This window comes from Phasianus colchicus, chromosome 3 (assembly GCF_987193195.1).
Source record: "Phasianus colchicus chromosome 3, bPhaCol1.hap1.1, whole genome shotgun sequence".
NCBI classification, from domain to species: Eukaryota; Metazoa; Chordata; class Aves; order Galliformes; family Phasianidae; genus Phasianus; species Phasianus colchicus.
Window position 1 is genome coordinate 3,493,163 of NC_143438.1, and position 26,354 is coordinate 3,519,516.

At 37.9% G+C, this 26,354-nt stretch overlaps 1 protein-coding gene across 2 annotated transcripts in view; it reads left to right on the forward strand.

Moving 5' to 3' along the window:
* RECK (reversion inducing cysteine rich protein with kazal motifs) overlaps window positions 1-18,054 on the forward strand; it is a 54,003-nt gene extending 35,949 nt beyond the window's left edge. For both annotated transcript variants that reach the window (XM_031608319.2, XM_090136821.1), the window contains 10 exons: window positions 173-309; window positions 1,035-1,175; window positions 3,037-3,225; window positions 4,817-4,939; window positions 5,433-5,604; window positions 7,577-7,769; window positions 9,235-9,445; window positions 10,692-10,765; window positions 13,341-13,496; window positions 16,794-18,054. In XM_031608319.2, coding sequence (XP_031464179.1) covers window positions 173-309; window positions 1,035-1,175; window positions 3,037-3,225; window positions 4,817-4,939; window positions 5,433-5,604; window positions 7,577-7,769; window positions 9,235-9,445; window positions 10,692-10,765; window positions 13,341-13,496; window positions 16,794-17,009 — 1,612 coding nt within the window. In that variant the 3' untranslated portion in view covers window positions 17,010-18,054. The remainder of the gene's footprint in view (window positions 1-172; window positions 310-1,034; window positions 1,176-3,036; window positions 3,226-4,816; window positions 4,940-5,432; window positions 5,605-7,576; window positions 7,770-9,234; window positions 9,446-10,691; window positions 10,766-13,340; window positions 13,497-16,793) is intronic.
* The last annotated feature ends 8,300 nt before the right edge of the window (window positions 18,055-26,354 follow it).

The window sequence follows — 26,354 nt, forward strand, 5'->3', positions numbered from 1 at the left end:
TTGTGTGTGTGTGTGTGTGTGTGTGTGTGTGTGTTTGTGTGTGTGTATGTGAAGTATATCCATTCCTCTGCTGTGAGGCGGGTGTGAATTAGAGGAAGAGAAGAATAGTAATACAAGACCTTTTCTTTTTTAAGTGGTGTTCATGAAGTTCTTTTTGCTTATTTACCTGAAGATCAGATTGTGTGGAAATACTAAAGAAATGTGGAGATCATAATAAATTCCCTGAAGGCCACTCAGCTGAAAGTATTTGCGAGCTCTTATCTCCAACAGATGACTTGGAGAACTGCATTCCTTTGGATACATACCTGAGTAAGTACTGACATATGTAAACAACAAATTAGAAAACTGATGCTTTGAATGCTTATCACTACTTTTAATCATTTGTTATTTCTTTCAAATAAAATGTTATTGAACATAAATTCTTGTTGTACAAAATTGGAGCTTTGTAAAATTTCGGTTAAAGCTACAACTGAAAGTATTGCTAACCTTATAAATTGATTCCAGAGAGATAGTGTATTAAAGCTTTGGGTAGTTCTTTCCATTTGGTTGCTTTGTTTTGTCTTCCCTTTCTTGTAATAGGAGAATGGGACAGTATTATTAGTGAATTTGATTCTGAAGAACATAAATAAATAAATAAAGAATAAAACTTGATCATACCAGACTTGGTAAAACATAAAGTCTACTTCAAACCAATAATTTCTTAATTATTGACCATAAGAATTTTCTTGATTGAACTAGTAGTCATTCTCAGTTTGTCTTTTTGTTATTTAGAGAAAAATCTTAGAGAAACAAGATAAGGAATTGTATTTTGCTTGTGAAGAATCACTTGGGTCAGTGCTTCCATGATTGAGTACTGAACTTGGCAAACCACATTGTCATATCAAAGTTTTACAAGTATAATTAAAAGTTGTATATAAAAAAGATTTAATAGTGTTCAAAAATAAGGTTTTACTGTGTGTAACAAATGCCATGTTTTCCTGTAGATAAATTAACCTCATTTAAATCATTGTAGATGCTATATACTTTGCTTTCAGGTCCAAGTTCTTTAGGAAACATTGTAGAAGATGTTACTCATCCATGTAATCCAAATCCATGTGCAGCTAATCAGTTGTGTGAAGTAAATAGAAAAGGATGTCAGTCTGGAGAATTGTGTCTTCCATATTTGTGTGTACCAGGTAAGGGTTTGAACTCCTGTTTGCCTGAATTTTGGTGGTAAAAATTTTACTGAAAAATTTATGAAAGCTTTAAAAAGAATTGCTGATATCCCAAAAGAACAATTATCACAATTATCTTTTCAAAACCTGTAGCACACTTTGCAGATCTTCTTGGTTCTTATGTTTGTATTTTTATTCTTGACTAAAATGTAACATTTAATTTATAAATACTGTTACTTTTTCTTCAGAAGAAATAAATATCCATATATGATCTCTAGACATCCTGCCTGCTATTTAAAATTACAAGCATACAGTACTGTAAGATACACTTCAGTTCACTGCAGCTCCAAACAATAGCGTGTTACCCTGTATTTCCATGCATTGTTAGCTATATCCATATAATTTTCCTCATTGGTCAAATAAGTGCACATTGTCTCTTGCCTTGAAATTAATGAAAATTTGGATATCAGTCTTGGAACGACATTCTGAGAGCTTTGAGAATCTGATCAAATGCACGAGGATCAAGGATGTGCACTTGCACTGGCACAGCAATTCTGATATTATATTGAAGTTCAAGATGGTATCTTATGTGGAGTTGTCCCAAATCCATCACTGAGCAGAACAACATCTTGAACTCTTTCTAGTGGCTCAAAGGCGAGTAGTTCAGCCCAAGTGAATACTCATACTTTTGCATAAGAGCTTCCTTGTTACTACAGTCTTTTACTTCACAAGATTCAGAGTTCCAGGACTTGAGAAGAAAGTGGCATGGAGGTAATTTATTTGCCTGTCCTTCTTTCTCTCTACTGTTCAAGCTAGCAGCAGTGATGTAGTATCTTTGCCCTTTAATGACTGACAGCACTATGAGCTTACTGATTCAGGAAAACTCCAAGTATCAAAACTCCAAGGCAAATTAACTCCATGTCTCTACAAAATCTGTAGGCTTGTACTTTTGAGGAAAGTGACACCAAGCTTGGGAAACAACAAAGATGCAAGTAATGAAGATTGCATTGCTGTTTTGTCCTTCCACATAAGGCCAATGGTACTTCTTATTAAAGATGAAGGCTGGAGGTGCAAAAGTACACAACTGACTGCATTCTTGCTGCTGCTTGGATGAGTGATAATGTAGCTGCATCTTACTAGAAAGGAATTCATAGCCATATGGGGGGCTAGTTTTTTGAACATTGGAATTGTCTAACTTCTGTACTGAGCTTTAACTTGAACCGATTTTGAGAGAGTCCCTCATGTAGAATGAGCTTGTTATCTAACTTCAGAATAGCAGGCTTCGATGGTGATGATAACAAGATCTGAATCTGCAAAAAGAGGTAGGAGATTGTACTATGTTCAGATTCTACAGCCCCTTAGACACCAATAGTGCTTGGTGAAATTCTTCTGCCCCCTTTCAATCAGAAGGTATCACTGAGTGATATGAGGGATCACCTGTGGATCTTGAAGCAAAGAGGAAAGCTGGTGTTTGGTAACTGCTTAAAAGTGTGTTTTGAGTGAGGGAGAGTGAGAAGCACTGATTTTTAACCTGAATTGCTTGCAGCAGCAGCCCCTTTACTAGAGGAAGTGACACAGAATGTGGAATTTACCACATCACATGTCTCCTACTTCTACAGAATTGTGGAAAATAAGGATTACTTGAGAGATGTTGAAGTTATGAGTCTTTTTATCTTATGTGGTGTTTCTGCATGTACTTCATAACACTGTCTCAAACAGTTTTCTTCCATTTCTCTTACTTGTTGCTGTAATGAGTGAAGGGTAGAGAAAAACTGCTTTGGCTTTTTTTTCTTTTAAACAAATCAAACAGTAGTGGTTTTAGTAGTGGCACTCAAATTCAAATATTAAATATATTTTTGGTTAAATTTGTCTTTGTATACAGGCTGCAAACTGGGAGAAGCCTCAGATTTTATTGTCCGTCAAGGTACACTTATTCAGGTTCCATCCTCAGCTGGTGATGTTGGTTGTTATAAGATTTGTACCTGTGGACACACTGGATTGCTAGAAAATTGTGTAGAAATGCATTGTGTTGACCTCCAAAAATCATGCGTTGTTGGAGGACAAAAAAAAAGTAAGTATCAGAATGGTAATTATATCTTTACAGAGCACTTTTTCCTTAAGTAATGAAATTTGAGTTGCATATGAAGATCAGAGGAATAGAATTCAAACTTTGTCAGAAAATACAGTGATTAATACCTGCATCCTTATATGTAACACTTGTTTAATACTTTTATATGCTGGAGAGTTGCATTATTTAAGTCAATACTGAATAAAGTCTGACTAAATTAATGAAATTTCTTTGTAAGTTGTTCTTAGTATGCCATTTTTCAACCAAAAGGTCACTGACTTCCTTCACATGCTCTGTATTTTATAGTACTTCATAGTACCTAGCTTCTTTTCTGATAGCAGAACTTGCTCATGAGAGCTTTGTCAAGGAAACGTTCAGAGGAGAGTCAGTAGGCAGCAGGGATGAAGCAAACACAGTAGAACAAATTTCTTTGCTTTAAACAAGCTTGGTGCTGAGGTTTAAACCAGTATGCGTCACTCTGCAGTTACAAAACTAGTGATACTTTGTGTAAATCAGCTGTAAAACATTCAGGGACTTTGAAGATTCATGTGCTGAAAGCAGTCGTTAAATCTTTGTTTTGTTGGACTTTTTTTTCTTCTATGTTTGCACTTAATTGCTCATGGTACCATAGCAACTGAATACCTTGCTTTCCCTGGCATATTTCTCATAGAGCTCTCAGACAATATAATATTTTAACCTCCACAATGTGACATCATATAATCACAGAATCATACAATGGCTTAAGGTTGGACAGGTCCTTACAGATCACCTAATTCCCACTCCCCTGCCATGGGCAGGGTTGCCATCTGCTTGACAAGGCTGCCCAGGGATCCATCCAACTGGGCTTTGAACTCCTCCAGGGATGGGGGCATCCACAGCTTCTCTGGGCAGCTGTACCAGCACCTCACCATCCTCTGAGAGAAGAAATTCCACGTAACATCTGTATCTCCCCTCTTTTTATTTAAAGACATTTCCCCATTTCACCAATTCTTCATCCAGTCAGTCTATCAAATAGTCCAGCCTGCTACCTACTGAGTTCTCTCTTTGATAATGGAAGCTAACAGTCTAGGAAAGCTTTTCAAATAGAAAGTCAGTTACTTTTTTAATTCTATAGAATCACATAAGAAAACATTCTTTTTAGTATATGCTCCAAATCTTGGAAACTTTTCTTGGAAACTGCTGAAAAAAATCCTCTTTCTTGTCTAGTTCTGTTTTATACAGCTTCTTATGCTACAGATGCTTTCTTCCTCCAGCTGTCATTTGCCTTGGAGTATCTCTTCCAAATTGCTGAAGTTCTGAGGATTTTACTTGCGCCAGATTATTATTTTTCAAGAATTGTAATCTTTAAACTGAACCCTCTGAAAAGGGATTAGAGAGAATTGCCCTATTTTCGTGGGGCATAGTTACTTTCATGCTTTTTACCTCTTGACAAAAAGTACACACTAAGGATAGAAGTACACAAATGAGATAGAAATTGAAGTTCTAAAAGAAACTGAAATTAAGGTAACAATAATTTAAAAATTTATCTGTTCTACTGTTTTCTGGGATACTTGTATTAATCGGATACCTTTACTTAATTATTTTTATTATTAAGGCCACGGAACATCTTTTAATATAGACTGCAATGTCTGTTCATGTTTTGCTGGAAACTTGATATGTTCCACACGTCAGTGCTTAACTGAGCACAGTTCAGAAGATGAACGTCGGAAGTTCACAGGTAATAAACAACAGAAACTGTAAGTTCGTTATTCTGAGAGTAAGGATTAGCTTCTAAATTCTTTCTACGGAGTTCATGGAAATAATTCAGTATAAAGATATTCTTTTAACTGTTTATTTTTTCATGTCCAACGTTCACTTCTGGAAGAAAATGCTTTTTAAAAAAAAAATTTTTGTTTTTAAATCAGTACAGGAAAATTAAACCTCAGGTAGTCTGTGGAAATAGGCAGGCAGGATAACGCCACTGGGAATGACAGACAAGGACTTTGTGGAAATGATAAAGAAACTTGAGTAGAATCAGGAAGTAGGTAGAACACAGACTTCCTTTCCTACTACATGTCACTGTGTATGTGCTACAGTATTGCTTACTTAATTGCTAACAGGTATGAGGTTGAAGATCACATTTCCTAGATGATTAGGATGACCTCTTGTGTATCTTTCACCTGAGAAAATAAGTGTGAACTACATCCTTGCTCTATGTGTTGCTTTTGCAGGTTTGCCATGTAACTGTGTCGATCAGTTTGTACCAGTATGTGGTCAAAATGGGCGCACGTATCCAAGTGCGTGTATAGCTCGATGTGTTGGTCTCCAAGACAATCAATTTGAATTTGGATCGTGTATTTCCAAGGATCCTTGTAACCCTAACCCTTGTAGTAAAAATCAAAGGTAAAAGCAAAATATTCTTACGCTTTGACGTCTTCCACTTAAAAAGCAAATGGACCTTTTTCTTTGGTGAATGTGTATTGTGTAGTAATGGTTTACTTTGGAGTAGTTTGATAAAAGCAGTCTCTTTTTACGTATTAATTTATTCACTTATCATAGCAATGGACTGTAATAACTGCCAGTTCTTGGTTCTCTGTATATAGTGCTGTATCATTTATATTTCTTACTCACATCTCAGTTTTAGAAATAAGACAGTACTCATGTATAGTTTAAAAAAATGGGAGAAAAAAATTTACTGGACATTTTACTGCTCTGATTCATAATTTCTTCTAATACCAAAGAAAATCACCCTGAATTGAAAATTTTAATTCATTCCTGCTTATTCAGTTAATAATCTGTGTTTTTAATTTCTGAAATTGGAAAATATCTATAACTCTGGAAGGTTTTAAGATTCTCTGACAGAATTTCACTGTTGGCTTGTGAAAATCATCTCTGTACAGTCTCTGGATTTTTTTTCATGTAAGAGAAAAATCTATATAGGGAAGTATAACAAAAACTGGCTTACACCAATGACAGGACAAAGTCTGAACATTCTTCAAGAGATCAAAATCCATGGCTTTTACTTTTAGTCTCTGTCTTTAGACAGAGTTCTTCATTTTCTCAGTATTGTGCAATTTGGAATCGTAAATTTTCTATTTGGAAAGAAAACTACCATAAGAGGTTGTGTAATACTTTGCTTTCATGGCAAATGATGAAAATATTTTTTCCCCATATATTTAAAAGCAGAAAGCTGCAGACAAAACAGTGTTGTTTTGCAGCTGTAATAGAAGTTGAGGTATTGAGACTACAAATTTTAAAGCTGCACTGTTGGCATACATTCTTTAACTTACACATTTTTAATTTGGGAAGTACTGAGTTAGTTTCTTTTCAGATTTATAGAATAATCATTACATTTAGAACTTCAACTTATTTAAGACTGTACACAATAGGTTATTCTGGGTATGTCTGATAACGTAACTAAACATGTAAAACTTCATTTTAAAAATTAGAATGCTTAGAATGTATTTAAAACTTTATGTTCCATTTGTATTTTTAAAACATTTGAATCTCAGAATTTCTGAGTCTTCCCTTTTATAAATAATGCTTAAGACAGCAACACTGAAAAAGAGTAAGGGCAGACTGTACATGATTATTGTAATTCGTAGAGAAAGGAGATTGTTAGAAAAGCAATTTGGACTTCCATCAGTCTATTTTTCAAATCCCCTTGGTCCTCATGTGTCTACTAGAGGGATATCTTGCAAGATGTATGGCAAATGTTTCAGAGATAAGCCCACAGAAGGTGTGCATTTCATACAACAGGAAAAGTACTTCTGGTGTTTACTGCTCTTCACTTGTCTGTGAACACTTGAGAGGGATGATAGGCTAAAAAGGAAGTTGTTAGAACTGATTATTAGTTTATTTTTAGTCATCCCCAGGATTGGATGTGATATAGCCTACCAAACCTACAAAGCTAGAATCAAATTACATGCTTGCAATTGGGTCCATGTCATCTTTTATTTTCACTGTTCTCTCAGCATAGGTTAGACCTCTGCAATAGAATCATTTTCCCTTGCAGTTTACTGTTTGGTGTTTGATCTAGTTTTCCTTAAATACACCTCAAAGCGAGGTTTGGGAGTAAAAAGAAGTTTTTTGAAGCCTTTTTCAAAAATCCATTGAAAAATATTTGGTAGAAGAGACATTTTTACAGAAACTATAGTTGTGTGCATGTACATTGACTAAACGTTTGGTGGATTATCTTCTGGTTTGTACCAAGTTTGTAAGTGGTTATTCAGAATGTTTTGGCACATGTGTTTCCTGTAGTTCTGCTTAACCTCAGTTAGCTCTAAAGCACTGGAAAAGTTTTTACTGAAAATGTTTCCACCGAATACTTGGAAACTTTCTAATAAACTTGTGATTATAACTTAATTTTCTTCAGATGCATTCCAAAGAAACAAGTTTGCTTGACTAGTTTTGGAAAGTTTGAATGTAGCCAACATGAATGTGTGCCAAGGCAATTAAATTGTGACCAGACACAGGCTCCTGTTTGTGACACAGACGGCGTGGAATACAGTAATGTCTGCACTTTGTACCAAAAAGGAAAAAGTCTAGCGTATCGAGGACCATGCCAGGTAAGGAATACTTTAAGAAATGAGTATTAAATCTCTGTTTGATTGTACAGTATCCTGCTTTTATCATTTAGAAAATGTTTACGTTGATAGTAATCCTTTAAAGCTAATTTTGACTAGTATAAAAATGCAGGAAATGATATCATTTGGGATTTTGTTAAGTGTCAAGGTGTTTGAGGCAGGCATTTCAAAACCAACCAAAAGCTTTGCTTCTGCTTTCTAGGAGGACATACTCTGATGCTTGTATTAAGTCTTCTTAAGTCTTCTACTGCAAACACACTCTAATGCAAACTTTAATTAAAGCAGTTCCTTGGGTAGGAATAGCAAATAACACCAAATTGAACTTTTTATAAATGAAAATTAATGCTTCATCATGTCTCCTTTGTAGTAGATCTATTTATTTTTTTTTTTTCAGAATATTTTAGAACAATTTTACTTGCACGTTAATTTTCACTATTTATGCTGAGATTGGGAGTTTGAGGCTCGGGGTCACTCCCATCTTGGCATTAAAAGGCTTTGTGTGGAAAGTCATTAGCATTTTGTTGGACCGTGTGTAGTATTTTCTTTAGACAGTCTGTATTTGATTGTTCTTCACGTTAATCCCTCATGAAGAATAGAATTAGATTGGATCTTCACCATTCCCTGCAGTGCTGGTAGATGGGCTGTTTCTATTGCTCTGCAGACGAGCTAGGAGTTATTCTTTTCAAAGTTGCTGGCTTTACCATTTATAGGCTGGTTATCTCTAGATTTTTCTTAAACAACGGAGATGAATCTGAAATGAGTCTGTGAAGAGACACTGATTCCATTTGCTTTTGCCTATATTCAAAAGGTTTGTTGGCTTTTGCCTTCCTGAATATGCTGTACAAACGTATCTGCAAAGGCAAGACAGAAGGAATATTACAATTCTCTATTATTTTGATGTGTATTTGAATCAAATGATGTTGCATATGCTTCTGTGAGAAAAAATGGAGACAATAAATACATTTTTTTTTTTTACAAAGCAATAATATATATTTTTCCCCAGAGGTGTGTAGTAATAGACTTTATTCCCTTGAAATAAATGTAGACATTTTGCTTTTCAAATAATGTGTTAGAAATACGACATTCTAAGAACATAAAATAAAAACACACTGAGATGAGTAAGTGATAGAAATAAGTACATTTCATAAATTAAGTGAAATTACAGTCATTATTAGCACAGAACTAAAATCCTTCTTCCCCAAACGTGTCTAATTGCACATTTCTCAGATTCTAACTTAGATTCTCCTGTCACCTTCAAGTAATTATTTTTTGTATTTATTACCTGTTCGTAAACTGGCAGATAATCCTCACTCTAGATTTATTTCTTTTTTTAATATCTGAATGTATTGGCCACAAATACCCCTGTATTTTGATTTACCTACTGTTAAAAATACTTTTGCTTGTAGCTTGAATGAATTGATCTTCAAAGCATTTCTGTGTGTTTCAGCCATTTTGCAAATCAGTAGAACCTGTATGTGGACATAATGGGGAAACCTACAGTAGTGTGTGTGCTGCCTATTCCGACCGTGTGGCTGTGGACTATTATGGACCCTGTCAGGCTGTAGGTGTTCTCTCAGATTATGGTTTTCACACAGAGTGTGCCTTTGTGAAATGTCCTCAGCTTTCTGCTACTGGCTGCAAACCAGTCATTGCACCAGGTATGTGAACTCGGTGTTCAAGTTTACTGCACATAGGAATCTCCAGGCCATATGTGTACTTAGAACTAAACTCATGTTTTAAAATACTGAATTCTATTACGTCTTTGAGACCTCCAAGAGGAAGAATGGAGATCTTTACTTAAGGCTAGAACAAGGCAGTGCTGGGACTCAACTAAGTGATTTCAAAGTGGAAAGGCCTTTGGCATTAGGAATCATGTTCCTTCAGTATTTAGAAACTTGCAGCTGTGCCCATAGGACCTGTCAGGGAGAAATGAATGAGGTCTGTGGTGCATAGGGTACGACATCAGTAGGAACTGGATGAGTAATTTTTCAGAACTGACAGCACAGATGCAACACAGGAATGCCAAACTATCTTCAAAACAGAGTTCCCAGAATAAAAAAAGATTATATTTAATAAGTAGACAGAGTAAGATACCAGTTGTATTTGCAATACTGTGAAGAAGGAAGACAGTAGGAATAGTCTTGCTATTTTGTTTTTTCATTCTTTCCACAAGTACTTCCTCAAGAAAGCAGTAATTAATTACTCACAAAGAAAGGTCAGTTTTCAAAAAGTTTCATGTGGTTTTTCTCATTCAGTACTTTAAAAAATGGCTTATGTGCTTTGCTGTTATATCTAATATAGTAACAGTCATTCTTAGAATGTGAATTATGTAGTCATGCATTGAACATACAACAGTGGGTAGGCAGAAAGTTGAAATATCAGTCCTTATGTTTCCAAGATAGTGAGGGAAAGTAGTAGAGGAAGCACGTGCTTCTGTGTTAGAACAGATCTATGGGTTTTCCTCCTCTCACTGTATAAAGATTCTAACACGGTACAACTCATAAAGTAATGTTTGCAATGTGCAGTTATGCATCTGTTATATCATCACTATTTCAGCTTTTGAAATTCATAACTTCTGTAGTTGCATATGAGTTCATACAGTATCTTGTCTTGCAATACACAACCTGTACTTTTCAGCTTACAGTAATGTTATATTTAAACAAATTTTTGTCTTGTTGCTTCACTTTGTAGTTGTAAATATGTGACTACTTATGCACTGTGAAGATTTTCAACATTTAAAAAAAAAAAGATTGTGCACTTCTGCTATCAAATTGAAAAATTTGCTTTGGTATTTTGATAATTTTCATTCTTAATACTCAGTTTTGAGCTTTACCTAAAGTGAAAAGTGTTTGTTTTTATTTCAGAGATTTTATTGTTGTTTTTTTTTTTCACTTAATCACACAGGAGCTTGCTGTCCACTGTGTGCTGGAATGCTGAGAATATTATATGACAAAGACAAGCTGGATAACTTTGCAAGGGTAAAGTTCAGTCATTTCTTGTGTTAAAGGGTACATGGAAAAGTCAAACTATTTTATACCCTTCTGAAAAATTAAATATTATAAAATCAGTTATTTTTCAGGTTTTTTAATACCTTCCATTATTTCTTAACATTTGGATATAGAAACTGAATGACAACAAAAACAAAACCGAATTGGCATAGAAAATAACAAGTACATTAAGTTGCAGTTTAAATGACTTTTAATGGTAACGGCATGCTAAGAAAACTCTGTTTAGCTATCTCATGGTACCAACACAGTTTGTGTTTGTTATTTATGGTGCATTTATTAAGACTGACTATTTTCTAATGTTGGTAACTTAGTTCTGACACTGTCTTTGGATAGTTTTAACACTCTTCATGTTTATCTGGATGGTTATCACTGATTTCTTTTGCTCTTCAGCTAAAATGTCTTTTAAAATGTTTTCTTTTTTTAGCATCTCTATAAATTAGATGCTTGCATTCTTCACTGCAGTTCTTTGAAAACCTCTAGTTTAAAATGGATCTTATGTTGAGTTGCCATCACTGAACACAACATTCTAGGTCCTGCCTCACCATATGGTGTGTAAAAGAATTGCATTTCTCTGTTGGCCCCTGCTTTCATGATTCAGTATATGGAACACACTTATAACACTTAGAATCACAGAATCACTCAGGTTGGAAAAGACCTTCAGGATCATCAAGTCCAACCACAACCCAACCATACTACCCCAACTCCAACAAGCTAAATCGTGTCCCTGAGCACCACATCCAAATGGTTTTTAAATACATCCAGAGATGGTGACTCAGCCACCTTCTTGGGCAGCCTATTCCAGTGCTTAACAATCCTTCCTGTAATGAAGTTTTTCCTGATAGCCAACCTAAACTTACCCTGGTGTAACTTGAGGCCATTTCCCCTCGTCCTGTCACCAGTGAGAAGAGACCAGCCCTGCTGTCACTGTAAGCAGATTTCAGATACTGGAAGAGAGCAATAAGGTCTCCCCTCAGCCTCCTTTTCCCCAGATTAAACAGCCCCATTTCCTTCAGTCTCTCCTCATAAGCCATATTTTCCAAGCCCTTCACCAGCCTTCTTGCCCTTCTTTGGACCTGCTCCAGCACCTCCATGTCCTTTTGGTACCGAGGTGCCCAGAACTGAACGCAGCACTCGAGGTGAGGCCTCACCAGTGCCGAGTCCAGGGCAGGATGACTTCCTTAGTCCTGCTCACCACACCATTCCTGATCCAAGCCAGGATGCTATTGGCCTTCTTGGCCACCTGGGCACACTGCTGGCTCATATTCAGCCGACTGTCCATCAGGCCACCAAGGTCCCTTTCCATCAGGCAGCTTTCCAGTCACTCCTCCCCAAGCCCGTAGGGTTGCCTGGGCTTGTTGTGACCAAAATGCAGGACCCAACTCTTGGACCTATTGAAACTCATACAGTTTGCCTTGGCCCATTCATCCAGTCTTTCCAGGTTCCTGTGTAGTGCCTCTCCCCCCTCTGGCAGATCAACTCCCAACTTGGTGTCGTCTGCAAATTTACGGAGGGGTGCACTCAATCCCCTCGTCAAGATCATTAATGAAGATGTTAAATAGAAGCAGCTCCAGTACTGAGCCCTGGGGGACAGCACTCATGACCAGCTGCCAACTGGATTTAACTCCATTGACCACAACTCTTTGGGCCCGGCCATCCAGCCAGTGTTTCACCCAGCAGAGCACATGCCCTTCTCCATGAGGATGCTGTGGGGGACAGTGTGAAAGGCTTTAATTGATTTTTGGCACCGCATCACAACAAAATGTGTTGCCTATTGAAGTTTATTTGTATCTGCATGTGATTTTCATTTAAAAAATCATGGAGAAAGAATTTGCTCAAAACATTTCACAAGTGCGCTAACCCATTTAAACACTCAGAAGTAGAGAGAATTAATTTTCAGCTAGACCTGAGCAGTCAGGCAGGTTCACTGTGCCCAACCCTGAGTTGGGCAGAGAAGAACCTAACAAGATTCAAGGCCAAGTCCTATATCTGGGGAGGAAAAACAGCATGCATCAGTGCTGGTTATGGGCTGACCTGCTGGAAAGGAGTTCTGCAGACAAGGTCCTACGTTTCCTGATGGACAGCGGGCTGCCCATGAGCCAAGTGTTCTTATGCCCAAGAATGCCAGTGATATTTTAGGCTGCATTAAAAAGAGTATGGCCAGCAGGTTGAGGGAGGTTGGTTGTCATCCCCCTCTGCTGTGGTGAGGCCACATCTGGAGTACTGTGTCCAGTTCTGGGCTAAATGATCTCTAGAGGTCCTACCAACACCTGTGATTCTGTTTCTCTAATTAGCTATTATAAGAACACAGGAAAAAAAAAAAATAGATGGAGCAGGAGAACGGTGCAAAGCGTGAAAGTAACCTAAGTGTGGGAAGTTAAAAGCTCTCTTACTCCAATAAGGGAGAGGCAGCAGGGAGCCAAACTAAGGAGAACCAAATTAAGTTCTCTGTTTGCTTAGGGAGCAAATAGCCATAGGACCTGTCTGAGAGAAATGATAATATAATTTTGCATAAAATCATCCATGAAGTGCTTTGGTTTTTTTCCAGGTGACAAATAAAAAGCCTATAACTGTACTTGACATACTTGAAAAACTCCGCCTGCATGTTTCCGTGCCACAGTGTGATGTGTTTGGATATTTAAGCATAGAATCTGAAATTGTGATTCTCATCATTCCTGTGGATCAGAAACCCAAACCATTGCAGGTAGGTTATATTCTTATTTTATTTACCCAACATGGATTTACATCATTTTAGTATGTACATACTTCATTATTTTCAATATAGCAGTTTTAAAATTGTCTTCCTGTATGTTGAATACATGAGGATTTCTCTAGTGACTTGATGGCAAATGGTAAAACATGCCTTGAGAATCTTGCTGTCCTGGTAGGAGGCTTTTGAGTGTGGATAATTAAACAGGTGAGGCAAAGGAAGGCCAATGATGCAATAACACAGTTTTTCTTTTACAGTGAATAAATGCAGAACCTTCAACTTTCTATGGCTAAAACAGCAGAAAATATACTTATTAGTGAAGGACATCTTAAATTAATATTGTGTAAGAAGTGGATTTTTGCATGAAATGGCACTCCTCTGTGTCTGGTGTCAGGGTTAAAAGTAGGTGGGCATACAAGTAATATTAGACTGAAGCACATCTGTGTACTGGTATCACAGTAATATATTGTGCCTATCCTGATGTAAAGTAGTAGCTCTTACCAAAGAGGATTTATTGATACTACATTCTGAGATGTGCAAGGATATCCCAAAATGCTGTTATATCCTTAAAAAATTGAAATAAGCTGTCCAGCATGCTATGTCATTCATGCTAGCAAATAAGAACCAAAAGCTCACAGGACTAAACTCTAAGTATAAGCCAGCAAATGCAGGACAAAATTCTTGTAGTCTTTTCTTAGGAATGCCTTAGAGAAGAAGCAAGACTCTGGCTGTGTGTTGCATTTTTAATTTGTTAACCTGTGCAAGACCAATGAGGATATCTTCTTCCTATTAAAAGGAACAAAACTCCTTGCCATTTTATAGTTGTTCCTAATAGTCTTGTTTTGCCCTGCTGACAGCATATATAATGAAGTTATAATGAAGTTATAATGAAGTCCCGTTGGGATGCTTTTGTGGTTTCACCCAGAAGGCAGCAAAGCACCACACAGCATTTGCTCACCCCCTCACCTCAGTGTGATGGGGAAGAGAATTGGGGAAAGAAAGTGTAACTCATAGGTTGAGATTAAAACTATCTTCTAAGACGAAAAAAGGAAATAGTAACAATGATAATAATGAATATATGAAATGATATATGTATGTGTACTAAACAAGTGATGCACAAAACATCTGCTCACCACCCACTAACCAGTGCCCAGCCAGACACCATGTAGCAGCTGCCCCCTCCTAGGTTTACAGTTCTACATGATACCATATGGTATGGAAATCCCTTTGGCCAGTTTAGTTCAGCTGTCCTGGTTCTGTCCCTTCCCAGCTCCTTGTGCACCCCAGCCTCCATGCTTGGCACAAGGAGCCAAGATACTAAAATGACCTTGGCTGTGTACAGCATTGCTCTGCAACAGCTAAAACTTTGGTGTGTTATCAACTTTTTTTTTTCTCCTAAAGGCAAAAAAACCAGCATGATACTGATGACTGAGGAAAATTATCTCAGTTAAAATCACGACAGGTGCTCTGACTGGTTCATTCTGTTGCCTTACACATCAATGTGCACTAGTTGAAAAGTGAGGACTTAGCTTTGAAAAGAAGGGGGAAAATCTGTCTATAGTCTCTAATCTTTTACTATTCAAACAATTTAGGCAGGTTGCTTTTGGTTGTTTTTGTTGTTGTTGTTATCTTGGGGTTACTTTGCTATTTTATATTCATACGTGCTTCCTGTTTCTTTTTTCATTTCTGCAGTCTAATTCTGCATGGTCAGAATTGCTTATGGGTTGGAAGTTATAAGTGTATAAAATGACTGTCATAAATTCTGCAAGCTGCAGTATCAAATAGGCCATTTGTTTCTCAGACAGAAACACTGTAGGTATTTTGCTACTGGAGCAAACAGCTGTTATGTCCAATTCTGCTCCAATGTTTATCTCCTTCTGTACCAGAAATAGCTCAGGATGTTACCAGTACTTTGGAAATAAGGTCTTGGGCCTCGTCCATCTCTTCACACTGAGTGAAGAGGAAGTGTCTTGGGCTGCATACACAGAAGTTGCTTGGAAATTAATACCTGCTATTTATTTCTGTGGAAACTGCAACAAAGATCACAATCACACTATTTGACAGAGCAAATTCTCATCTACAAAATACTATTTTTCAACGCAGTCGTCACCATTAGCTGTGCATTTTCACCAGCGATGAACAAGAGTCTGCATGCTGCACTCCTAAAAGTCTACACCAGTGGAGGTGACCCAGTGTTACCACTGCTGAAACGCACCCACCCACCACCTCACTGTGCTCACATCCACTGTTTGGTCTCCAGAAACTTTCAGTGAATATCAATGGGCACAACTTTTTCTGCATGGAGGAATTCAGTGGCACGCCTCTGCTTCACGGGCATTGCCATGTCAGACTCCATTTTGTCAGACTGCCCCTCTGCTGCTGTCTCTCAAACAGCAACAAAATGCAATGGAATAGTGACAGGAAGGTTCAGCCTCTATTGCCATACCACCAACACCTGCCTCTGATGTTTTGGGCCAAAAATAACAAAACAGGAGGCATTACTTTTGGAGCACAGCATCATTAATAAAAGCATTTCATTTTAAAATATTTCCTTAAAACGTTAAAAAAGAGAGGAACAAACCACAGAACTAGCAGGCTATTTGATCCTGTCTTTGTGAAACTTAACACATCAGGACCGTTCCTCATCATTCAAAGCTTATTAGGCACTAAGTCTGTGAAAACACAAACTTACAGGAAGCAGCCCTTGAGGCTGCTGAAGATCATTAATACTAAACTTATTCCTGGGATACAGTAGAAGGTAAGATGGAAAAAGCAATTCTAATATGAATTCATTATTACATCAATGGGGGAATTAAAAGCAAATGACTTCGCATCTCAGTTCCCTCAGGCTTTGCTTTTATTTCCTTTTCTTTTTTCTTCCTTTCCCATAAAAGAAATCAGCTTTCCCATTAAGCCCATTAAGTATGAAATCCTGATTTTCCAGTTGCAGATTTCAAGGCGTTGTCTTGCTCAATGTGGAAGTCCACAGTTACTTTTAGTTTTAATTTACTGTGAGCTTTTTGATGTCAACATTCAAAACGTGTCACCCTTGACAATTTTTATGGAGCTTCCTTCTTCCTCTGTTGCTGCTTCCACAGTAGTTTTCCAGTAGCAAAGCCTATGATGAGAGCTCTGCCATGTCTCTCTTAGTGGCTACACTGAATCATTACAAATCTTACATGCTGATTGGAATAATTGAATTTTTCTTTCTGAATTTTTCTGTCACCAGTAAGATGTTTGCATTGCCACCTTATGTGACAAGAAGGGAAACAATAACTTTTTTCTTCCTAGATTGAAGCCTGCAACAAAGAAGCAGAAAAGATAGAGTCACTGATCAATTCAGACAGTCCAACATTAGCATCACACGTACCTCTGTCAGCCCTAATTGCATCTCAAGTACAAGTTTCATTTAGCATTTCTTCTCCTTCTGTTAAAGTGGGGCCTGTACTGCACTGCCTGTTCATCACTTTTTCATTTACCTTGCTAAAATTGATGTATTACATATAGCTACAAAGCAACATACACAAGTATGACGGTATCTTACATTGTGGAGAACATGGAGAATTGTTGATCACTGAACCAGAAAACAAAAACTGTAGAAGACTTGACTTGATGTACTGATGTTTCTCACTGAAGAATGAGGAGTATTTGGAATAAGCTGAAAGATGATTCTTTTCTTCATTACTACCAAAGTGTTTGTTTCAGCACAATTTTCCACTGATCTGGAAACCACAAACGTACATCGGAAGGCTCTGACTTTATGGATCTCTATTTGTGAGAAGGTTCTTAGTGTTCTTTTCAGCAGTGAACAAAGCGTTTTGAGTTTACTGAAAAATGTTAACTTTGTATTATTCAGATGAATATCAGTGACTACAAAATGTATGTGCCTGTTCTAAGCATCATTTTTTGAAGAAACAAATTGCTGCTACTTCATTACCTTACCAAAAATATGAGTTTATTCTCATGTAAATACACTTTCATATTTTATTATGAAGGAAACTAACTAGTCCTGAGCCTATTTCGATAGACATCTTTACTTGGACTAGTGAAGATTCGTGGGACATTGGGCTCAGTGCTTTTGAAATGACAATCAAGCTCTATACCTGAAGTACCTGAAGAAATGAAGAAATGTGTTCTTTTTATAGTTTTGTATATTTCAGAATCTCGTATTAGATGCAAATTTATAAAGAATCTCAGTATCTATATTTAAGTGCCATTTAAAATATTGCAGTATTTGCATGTTATCTAATGAAAATTATACTTTAAATATGTTTAAATGTTTACACAGTGTTTTATTTCTTATTGTATTCTATGCACCTGACCTTACTCTGCATGAAGTATTTTATATCAGTATTATGATAACCAACTTCTGAAGTATTTACAGATTTGTTTTTTTGCCAAAATGCTGAACTTTGAAAGCACTGAAAACTTTTTGAACATGTATGTTATTGTAGCATGTCTGTAGCAAATATTTTATGCTAAATCTTTTAAATTTAAAAGTATTAAAGCTTTTTTATCTTAATAAAACTGTCATTTGTCCTTATACAGGAAAGCACATTACAGAATTCTGCACTACAATTTCTTCTTTCTTTCTCAAATCAATTATTACATCAATACAATTATTACATACATAGTGACTTACCTAGCTTAAACTTTCCAAAGAAAGTGAGTTTCAAGTATCTAGGGTTTATTTTTTTCTTTGCCATAGTTCTGTGTTATGTATGCACACATAAGTATGTGTCAGCCTTGATTAACTACAGAGGAAGGATATTTTTTGGGACCATCACTGTAAGGTTATGGTCACTCGTAGTTTTGATTTGGTCACTTTGTGCAGTAGTAACTCTGCATAAACATTAAGGACAAATTCAATACCTTATTTATACCTAAAATTTAAGGCTTGGGGTTTTCCAAAGCAAACCAAGTCTTTAGATGTGTATTCTTGCAAGCCCACACAGTGAGGTTCTTAGAAAAGGATTCAAAGTGAATCCCTTGCCATTGTGGTTCATTAATGAATGAAGAGCAGTTTTATATTTTAAGTGCTAATTTACTTTCAGTATAGTTTCTGAGCACTTAGAGTAGATGAGTACAAACGCAGTTAAGCTTGGGAAGTGTTCTCACCAAGAAACTACAGGAAGACTGATGCACATAATCAAAGCCTTTATAGAAGGAAACTGTTCAACATCTTTATCTGTTTCTTTTGCATATTCCTTAGAAACTTGGACACAAGTATAACGAATGCGTTTGAAAAGCTTTTCTTTCCTCTTTTTTTTTTTTTAAGCTGGAATAGTTTAGATGATCTCCAAAACTGCACTTATTATTTTTTTTTCCAAATCAATAGTAAGTATCTACAAAACACTGTTTTTCAACACAGTCGCCGCCATTAGCTATGTATTGCTGCCAGTGATGAACAAGAGCTTTGTATACCACGCTCATAAAAATCTGCATGGCCGTTCAGAATATGGACTGGCTTTCATGTCACTGTCGTCACTGCTGAAACACACCACCCACCACCTCACTGTGCTCACATCCACTGTTTGGTCTCCAGAAACATTCTTAAGTCTTGATGAATGTCAGTGGGTGCCATTCTTTCCCCACGGGGGAATTCAGTTACATGCCTTTGCTTCATGCACACTTCCATGTCAGACACCATTTTGTCACACTGCTCCTCTGCTGCCATCTGTTGCACAGCAACAAAATGTAAGGGAATATTGGTGAGAAGATTCATCCTCTACTGCCATACCACCAGCATCCACCTCTGATGCCATGGGCCAATATATAGGGGCCAAAATAGGAGGCATTACTTTGGGAGCAGTCCTTGTTTAAGGACAGACAGAGAGAGTTTGGAATGTTCAGCTGAGAGATGAGAAGGCTTAGGGGATCCTATCAGTTTGTACATATACATGATGGAAAGTAATATGGACACAAAGTCAGACCCTCTTCTGTATTGTCTGCTGATAGGGCAAGGCATAATGGGCATAAATAAAGAATACAAATAAATACCAGCTGAATAGAAAGAAAAAAAAAGCTCTTACTGTGAGAGTGATCAAACACAGGTACTGGTTTCCCATAGAAACTATGGAATCTCCCTCCTTCAAAATACTCAAAACATGCTTGGACACACAGTTCTCTGCAACCTGCTCCAGATGGCCCTGCATGAGCAGACTTGATTAAATAATTTGGAGAGGTCTCCTTCCAGCTCATCAATTCTGTGATTTTGTCATAAAGATCTGAACAGCTAGAAAGGCAGTTTTATACATGCTTAACAATTTGCTCACTTATTATGCACTTTAAGTCTCCTCACTTATTATGCGCTTTAGAATTCTGGCTGTCTCTAGAATTTGAAACTCTCACCCATGTCATATTTTCTTTCTGCATGCTAATTGGTCAAGAGAGCCAATGGCATCCAGGGGTGCATCAAGAAAAGCGTGGCCAGCAGGTAGAAGGAAGCGATCCTCTCCCTCTACTCTGCCTGGGGAGGCCACATCTGGAGTACTGTGTCCAGTTCTGGGCTACATAATCCCTAGGCTGCCACAGCACCATCAGATTAATCACCAGGAGAGGTCCCTCTACTAGAAGTTTTAAATTATGGCTTTCATAAACACTTGACAAAATTACGTGCATGTGATAAAGCACCGGTAATTTAATGGAATTATAAATAAAGCAAGGACCTTGGATGTGTGGAATTTTTTTAAGGGTGGTTAACACAGAAAGTCTACTGAGTCCTTATTTGTCATTTCACAGCTTAATTAGCAACTTGCATTGTATCTCACCAACAGGCAATGCCTAGCAACTACTGTTAAATTCAAAGTAAATCAAATACTATGGAAAGTAATGCCTCCGATTTATTTCCATGGAAACTACAACAGAGACAAAGAGCATATTAATATTATTTCACAGAACAGGTTCTCAGTTACAAAACACTATTTCTCAACACAGTCATCACCATTCAGTAAGCACTTTCACCACTGAAGAGCAATAGCCTGCGTTCCTCGCTCAGAAAAATCTGCACCTGCAGAGGTGACCCACTGTCATCACTGCTGAACACAGCAGCCTCTGACTCACTGTGCTCACACCCCGTTTGGTCTCCAGAAAGGTTCAGAAAGCGTTGATGAATGTCAATAGGTGCAAAGTTTTCTTCATGAGGAATTAAATTACAAATCTCTGTTTCATATGCACTTCCATGTAAGATGCCATTTTGTCAGAATGTCTCTCCACTGCCACCAGTCGCATGGCAACAAAATTTAGTGGAATTTTGGCAGGAAGGTTCAACCTCTACTGCTATACCACCACCATCTGCTTCCAAAGGTGTGGGCCAACATAATGAAACAGGAGGCATTACTTTCAGAGCAGCCCTTGTATAGCATTGTCTGCTGCAGTGGCTCCAAAAACCCCACAGCTACATGTATACTGAATTAAAGCAGCAGCCAGTGTTGCTCCAACCTCCTCTTAGCTACACTCTCAGGAGATCCATGCTGGCTGCAGTTACTGCTGGCTTTATTTCTGGAGGCCCCAGACTGCACACCTCCAGTGTTACCACCTGCCACTGTGATTCCTCAGATACGGGTTGGTGATGGGAAAATGTCTCCTTGTGTGCTTTTATTTAGTAATATGAAAAACAATAGTAATTCTTCCAGGGTTTATTGCCAAAATTTGTCACTGGCATATTTCCAGCACAGCTTACCTTTCCTATCTTGGCTGAGTCCACATACACTCTATAAATTTCTCTGTTGAAAACCTCTCACGTCAATCTTTTCCCCTCTGATTTCCTTCAAAGTCCACCTCATTCTGCCTGTTGAAAAGGAAGAGGACAAGGACCTTCTAATAATAACTTCACTATAATGAAAAATTTCCCAAACTGAAATCTGTACTTCCAAACATCCTAACTATTCCATGAAAATCGGGCCACCAAAAACACAAGCTCCAGATTTAGCAATTTCCTGTGATAAAGCAAAAAATAGCAAAATAGTTATGTAAGTAGAAATCTTGCAGTCAGTGACCACTTCTCTTCTACCTACTTCTAAACCACTGAATAAAGTATGAAACCCACAGCAACATTTTCAGGTATTTCTATTCAGGTGTTTCATTTTGTCAGCTGTACATAAAGCTCAGGACAACAGAAACAGTAGCAAGTACCTAGAATATCTGCTTTCAGAAGAAAATACACATATAAGTTCAGTTCACCTAGCAACCCTTAAATTATTAAGTTTGTTGTTGTTCTGGGTCATCCCCAAACTAAAGCATAAAGAATCGTAAGTGCAATTTTTAGAACTGTTTGTTAGAATACTTAAATGGTGTGTTATACATGTTGTAAGTATTTTACATTTTTCTTATGTGGAGAAAACTTTTGATTTTTTTTTTTTATTAGAAAGTCTCTTGCCCAAGTTTCCAAACATTCTGAAAAAGAACAGAAACAAGAGCAGAAGAATGTACAGATTCATGAGGAGATCCTCAGAATCTAGATTCTCAGGCAGAGGTCATGCTTACAAAAGAACCTCTGTAGTTCCTAACGGAGATGGAGGCCTCCAGCACTCCAAGCTCTCTCTGTACAGCACCACCTACCAGCACAAATTAGTGCAAAGCTGATCAGCTTGGCTTGCCTGGGCTGCACTGACTGAAGAGGAATTGTCTTGAGCCACACATGGAATATATAATGCAGTTATTGTACATAACTAACAGAACTTTGATGTTTTAAAAATACTTCAAAAAATACAGAAGTAGAGAACAACAAAACCATAAAACTAGTGGGATATTTGACTTTGTTTTTGTGAAATTAATGCATCAGTCTGGTTCAATGGGAGTGGCTGCCATTCTCAGTGAGTTCTCAAGGTGCCTGTTGTAGATTTTTGATGAAATTCTCATCTTCCTGTGCCTAACCCTCAAAAAGAGTTGTTCACAATTGTACACACTGCCAAAAAGCGATGGCATGAGTAAGGTGTGACTGTGAGCAAGGAGTATCTTTCTCTGCTAAGACAGGGCTTATGAAAGTCTAGTAAAAAAACATGGTCAAATTTTTCATTGAGTTGAATGTCTGATTGCAGCTCTAGACATTTCACTTGAAAATTTGCAGGTGATGTAATTATTTTGACTGAAAACAGAGTCACAAATATAGCAAAAATTGATGAAATCTTGAAACCTAGTCCCAAATTCCTTTATCAAAACTGAAAGCAAAGCTGCTTATTTTTCACTATTCACAAGACTGTGTTTAGCCAGCGTATGAAAATACATACAATTATTTGCCATAACTTGAGTTAGCACTGCACTGCGCCCTCTCAAGTTCTTCTCTCAGCCCAAATCACTGCACACCAGTGTTTAGTTGTTTCTAAGCAATGGGTGCATGCCCAGGGCAGAGCTGCCACAGTGTCACAAGGCAGGGAGGTAGCAGTGCAAGCTGTTCAGGGCCATGTTGGACACACTTGGGCCAGCAGCTCTGAGGAGCCCTGGGGAGCAGCTGCTATGTCTCTCACACTTCCCAGCACACTGTGGCTGCACACAGCGAGAACAACTTCCTTAGGTAGAGGTCATCACCACTCAGGTGACAACCGTAATTTTGTAGGAGATGGTGGATAACTGTTTCTCCTGAGATTGCTGAGCAGTCTGCTACCAGCACATCTTTCATTGTTTTCTGACACCAGGGCTCAAAGCATTCTCTGTAAGTTTCCCAAGTTGGACACCAGCACATAAAGTGATGTCTTTGAAGGCCTGGTGGCAAAAGGTTCTGTAGCTCCACTTGGGTGGCCACACTGCAAGTCTCTTGAGCAGATCAAGAGAGACCCTTGCATTTCCCTACAGAGCACTCAGGTCCCTGCAAGTTCTGCTGGAATGGCTCACAGAAATACAAGAAGCAAGCCCCTAAACCAGCACGAGCTATTTCTTCCTACTGCCTGCAGCCATGCCACACACCTCTCTTCAAAACTGACAAGTCTCACATCCTTCTCAAAAACAGGCTTTTTTCCTAAACTGCACTCAGATTCTTCTGAGTCTCACCGCCCTAAGTGCTGTCATTACATGAATCCACACTGAATAGGGTCAGGTTTTAACCTGTGTTTGTGCCATTTTGTTATTATTCACCATGAAATGTGAACCCTAACCTCTAAGTGTATGAGATTGTAAATCACATCACTGAGTTTAAGACAGGACAAACATTTTATTTATTTGCCCTTACTACATCCCTATTAGGTTGAACTAACTTTTCCTAGCACAGATGACCAGAGGTAGAATGACTGTTGGACCAAAAGTCATGTTTCAGATGAAGCATCATCTCTGCTTCCAGAAACCATCTCTTTCCAATGCCTGGAAGCACACAGCATTGTCACAGCCATGTCATGACCGCAGGATAACTGAGCTAGTCATACACTCATTAGAGACAATTCCCTAAACATGATGTTGTAGTTACACAAGCATTCACATCTTTAAAGATGCTCACAGCTTTACTTCCAAGTCTAACAAGTTAACAAATCTAGTTACAACACTTGCGTTTTTTCACATAATAACAACATTACTAAAACCTGTCCTAAAAGCCATCTTAAGAGGAATTCTATTCCAGAATACGAAGCCATGACACAGCAGATTCAGCTGTGCTGCCCATCAGATCCATGCCCTGCCTCCCATCTCTGCCCACACACAACCCTCCCACATGTAGGATCATTGCTGATTAGTCCACCTTACTTTTGGCTCTGTTGATGACCAGAGGATTAAGTGCTGCCACTGTGACATTAATCTGACAAAACTCATCCCATGCATCATTACACATTCAACACCAGTCCTTCTGCACCACATTATCTAAAAAGAGACCCCACTGCCAGACACTGTGCTTGGCAGCACAGCTAACACACTCAGCTCAAAGGGACAGACTTCCACATTTCTCACTGGTGTCTGGTATCTACTAGATTAATTTCTCACCCTTTTCACCATTCCTCCTGCAAACAATATATCTGCAGTCCTCGCTCTGTAATCTCTCTTCTACTACTCATTTACTGTGTTCTTGAGTTGCTGTCTTTATTTTTTTTGTCTAACACCCAATCTCCCACTCTAGATGTAAGCCAGACAAGAAACAACACATTTTCTACTTAGCAAGCCTGTCATATACCCATGTACAGCAACACTGTTTTATAGACTCTTCATTTTATTTAAAATTGAGTATCTTTTTCACTTTCAAATGGACTGCTAGCAAAACAACACAGCGATTCTGAAAATGCAAACTAATCAGCACTTTTTGTAGAAACACCCATGTCCCATGACAAATACATGACTGTCTCTTGTTGAATTCTTTGCTTTCTTGGTGCAGGCTGACAGACAAAACACCTACCAATCTCAGTCTTTAAGACTTCATATGCCACGGCAGCAAGAACTGCTATTTCTTTAACAGGTAGATAGCCAAAATAAAAGAACAGCACTTTCGCAGACTTTCAAAGCCTCTGCTTCCCTTGATTTTAGAATGAGGTGGGGTTTTTTTGCTTTTTGAGTTTGTTTGTTTTAGCGTACCACTAAGTAGAATACTGGATAAATAAATACAGTTCATATAGAATTGGAAGACAGGCATCTAGTTTGCATTTATATTCCTGGTATTTGCAGAACCACATTCTTCTCAAGCATGCAGGAGAGTACTAAGCTCACACTGCATATGCATAACTCTGAGCATTAAACACATTCAAAGAAACAAACAAAACACATCATACATGTCTGGGGATCTACTGATTAAGTAAAAAGAGAAACACCTGGCCACAGTTGCCACTTGCCCCTCAAGTCCAAACAGCAGGAACAATGAGGCATACAGGCAGTAAAAAAAAAGGGTGTTAGTCCAGATTTCACATGCAGAACCAACAATTTCTGCTTCATTCATTAATACATGCTTTTCATATACATTTCGCAAAGAAAAGAGTAAAAATTCATATGAACTTAAAATCAGCTACGTACGTTTCTCTTCTGCCAACTGCAGCAGAATTAAAGTTCTATAGATCTGTATAGTACCTGTTGGCAACTGTGCACCTGAAGTTATATATTACACCTACTTCAGTAAAACTCTAAGCTTAGCTGAACAATTTCAGAACAGTGTAGGATAAAATGGGCTCGATACACAAGAACTACAATACTGAAACAGAACTGCAAGGCTCTTTTAGTTTTGTCCTCTACCAAAAAGTCAGTTTACCAAACAATACCTTAATTCCTAGCACACAAATGTGAACAGGACAAGCATGACCACATCACACAATAATCACCATCCTTCATACTACATGTTCAAATAATAAGCTATCTCACTTTCACAAATGCTTTTTTCTGCTCAAAAACTCAAGAGACCACAAAGTGTTTCTCAAATGCTTCTCTTAACCAATACATTTCGGCAGTAGAATAAATACAGGTGTTTTTGTTTTTATTCCCATGAAGAACGAATGTCTTCTTGTGAACCAATCAGATATTCTTCCCAAATGGATGTCTTTCACAGTGGACCACAATTTTACTCACGCGCTTGAAGGACTTGCATTCAGAAAGTCTGCTTTCTGCAGAGGTGCAGGGAGAGCAGCTCCTTTGGTTGACCTGCCTTCCCCAACAGCTTATACCAGTAGCATCAGGCTGCTCCCTTACAAAAATGCCAGAGAAGCACTTACCATACACCACCCACGTGCACTTCTAGGCAGGGGCAGCAGTATCTTCCCAAAGTAGCAACTTCTCACCAAAGGACTTCGTGCTTGAGAAACCTATAGCAAAGTTAGGTTAAAAAGATGGATTTGGAGGGTTTTTTTTTTTTTCTGGTTCCTCAGCTTTTCTGAAAATCATAACCATACTGATAGAGCTGCTTTGGTTTTTCTGTCACTTTAGATTTCAAAATTTATCTGTTTGTTCTTTGTTTCTGTGGTC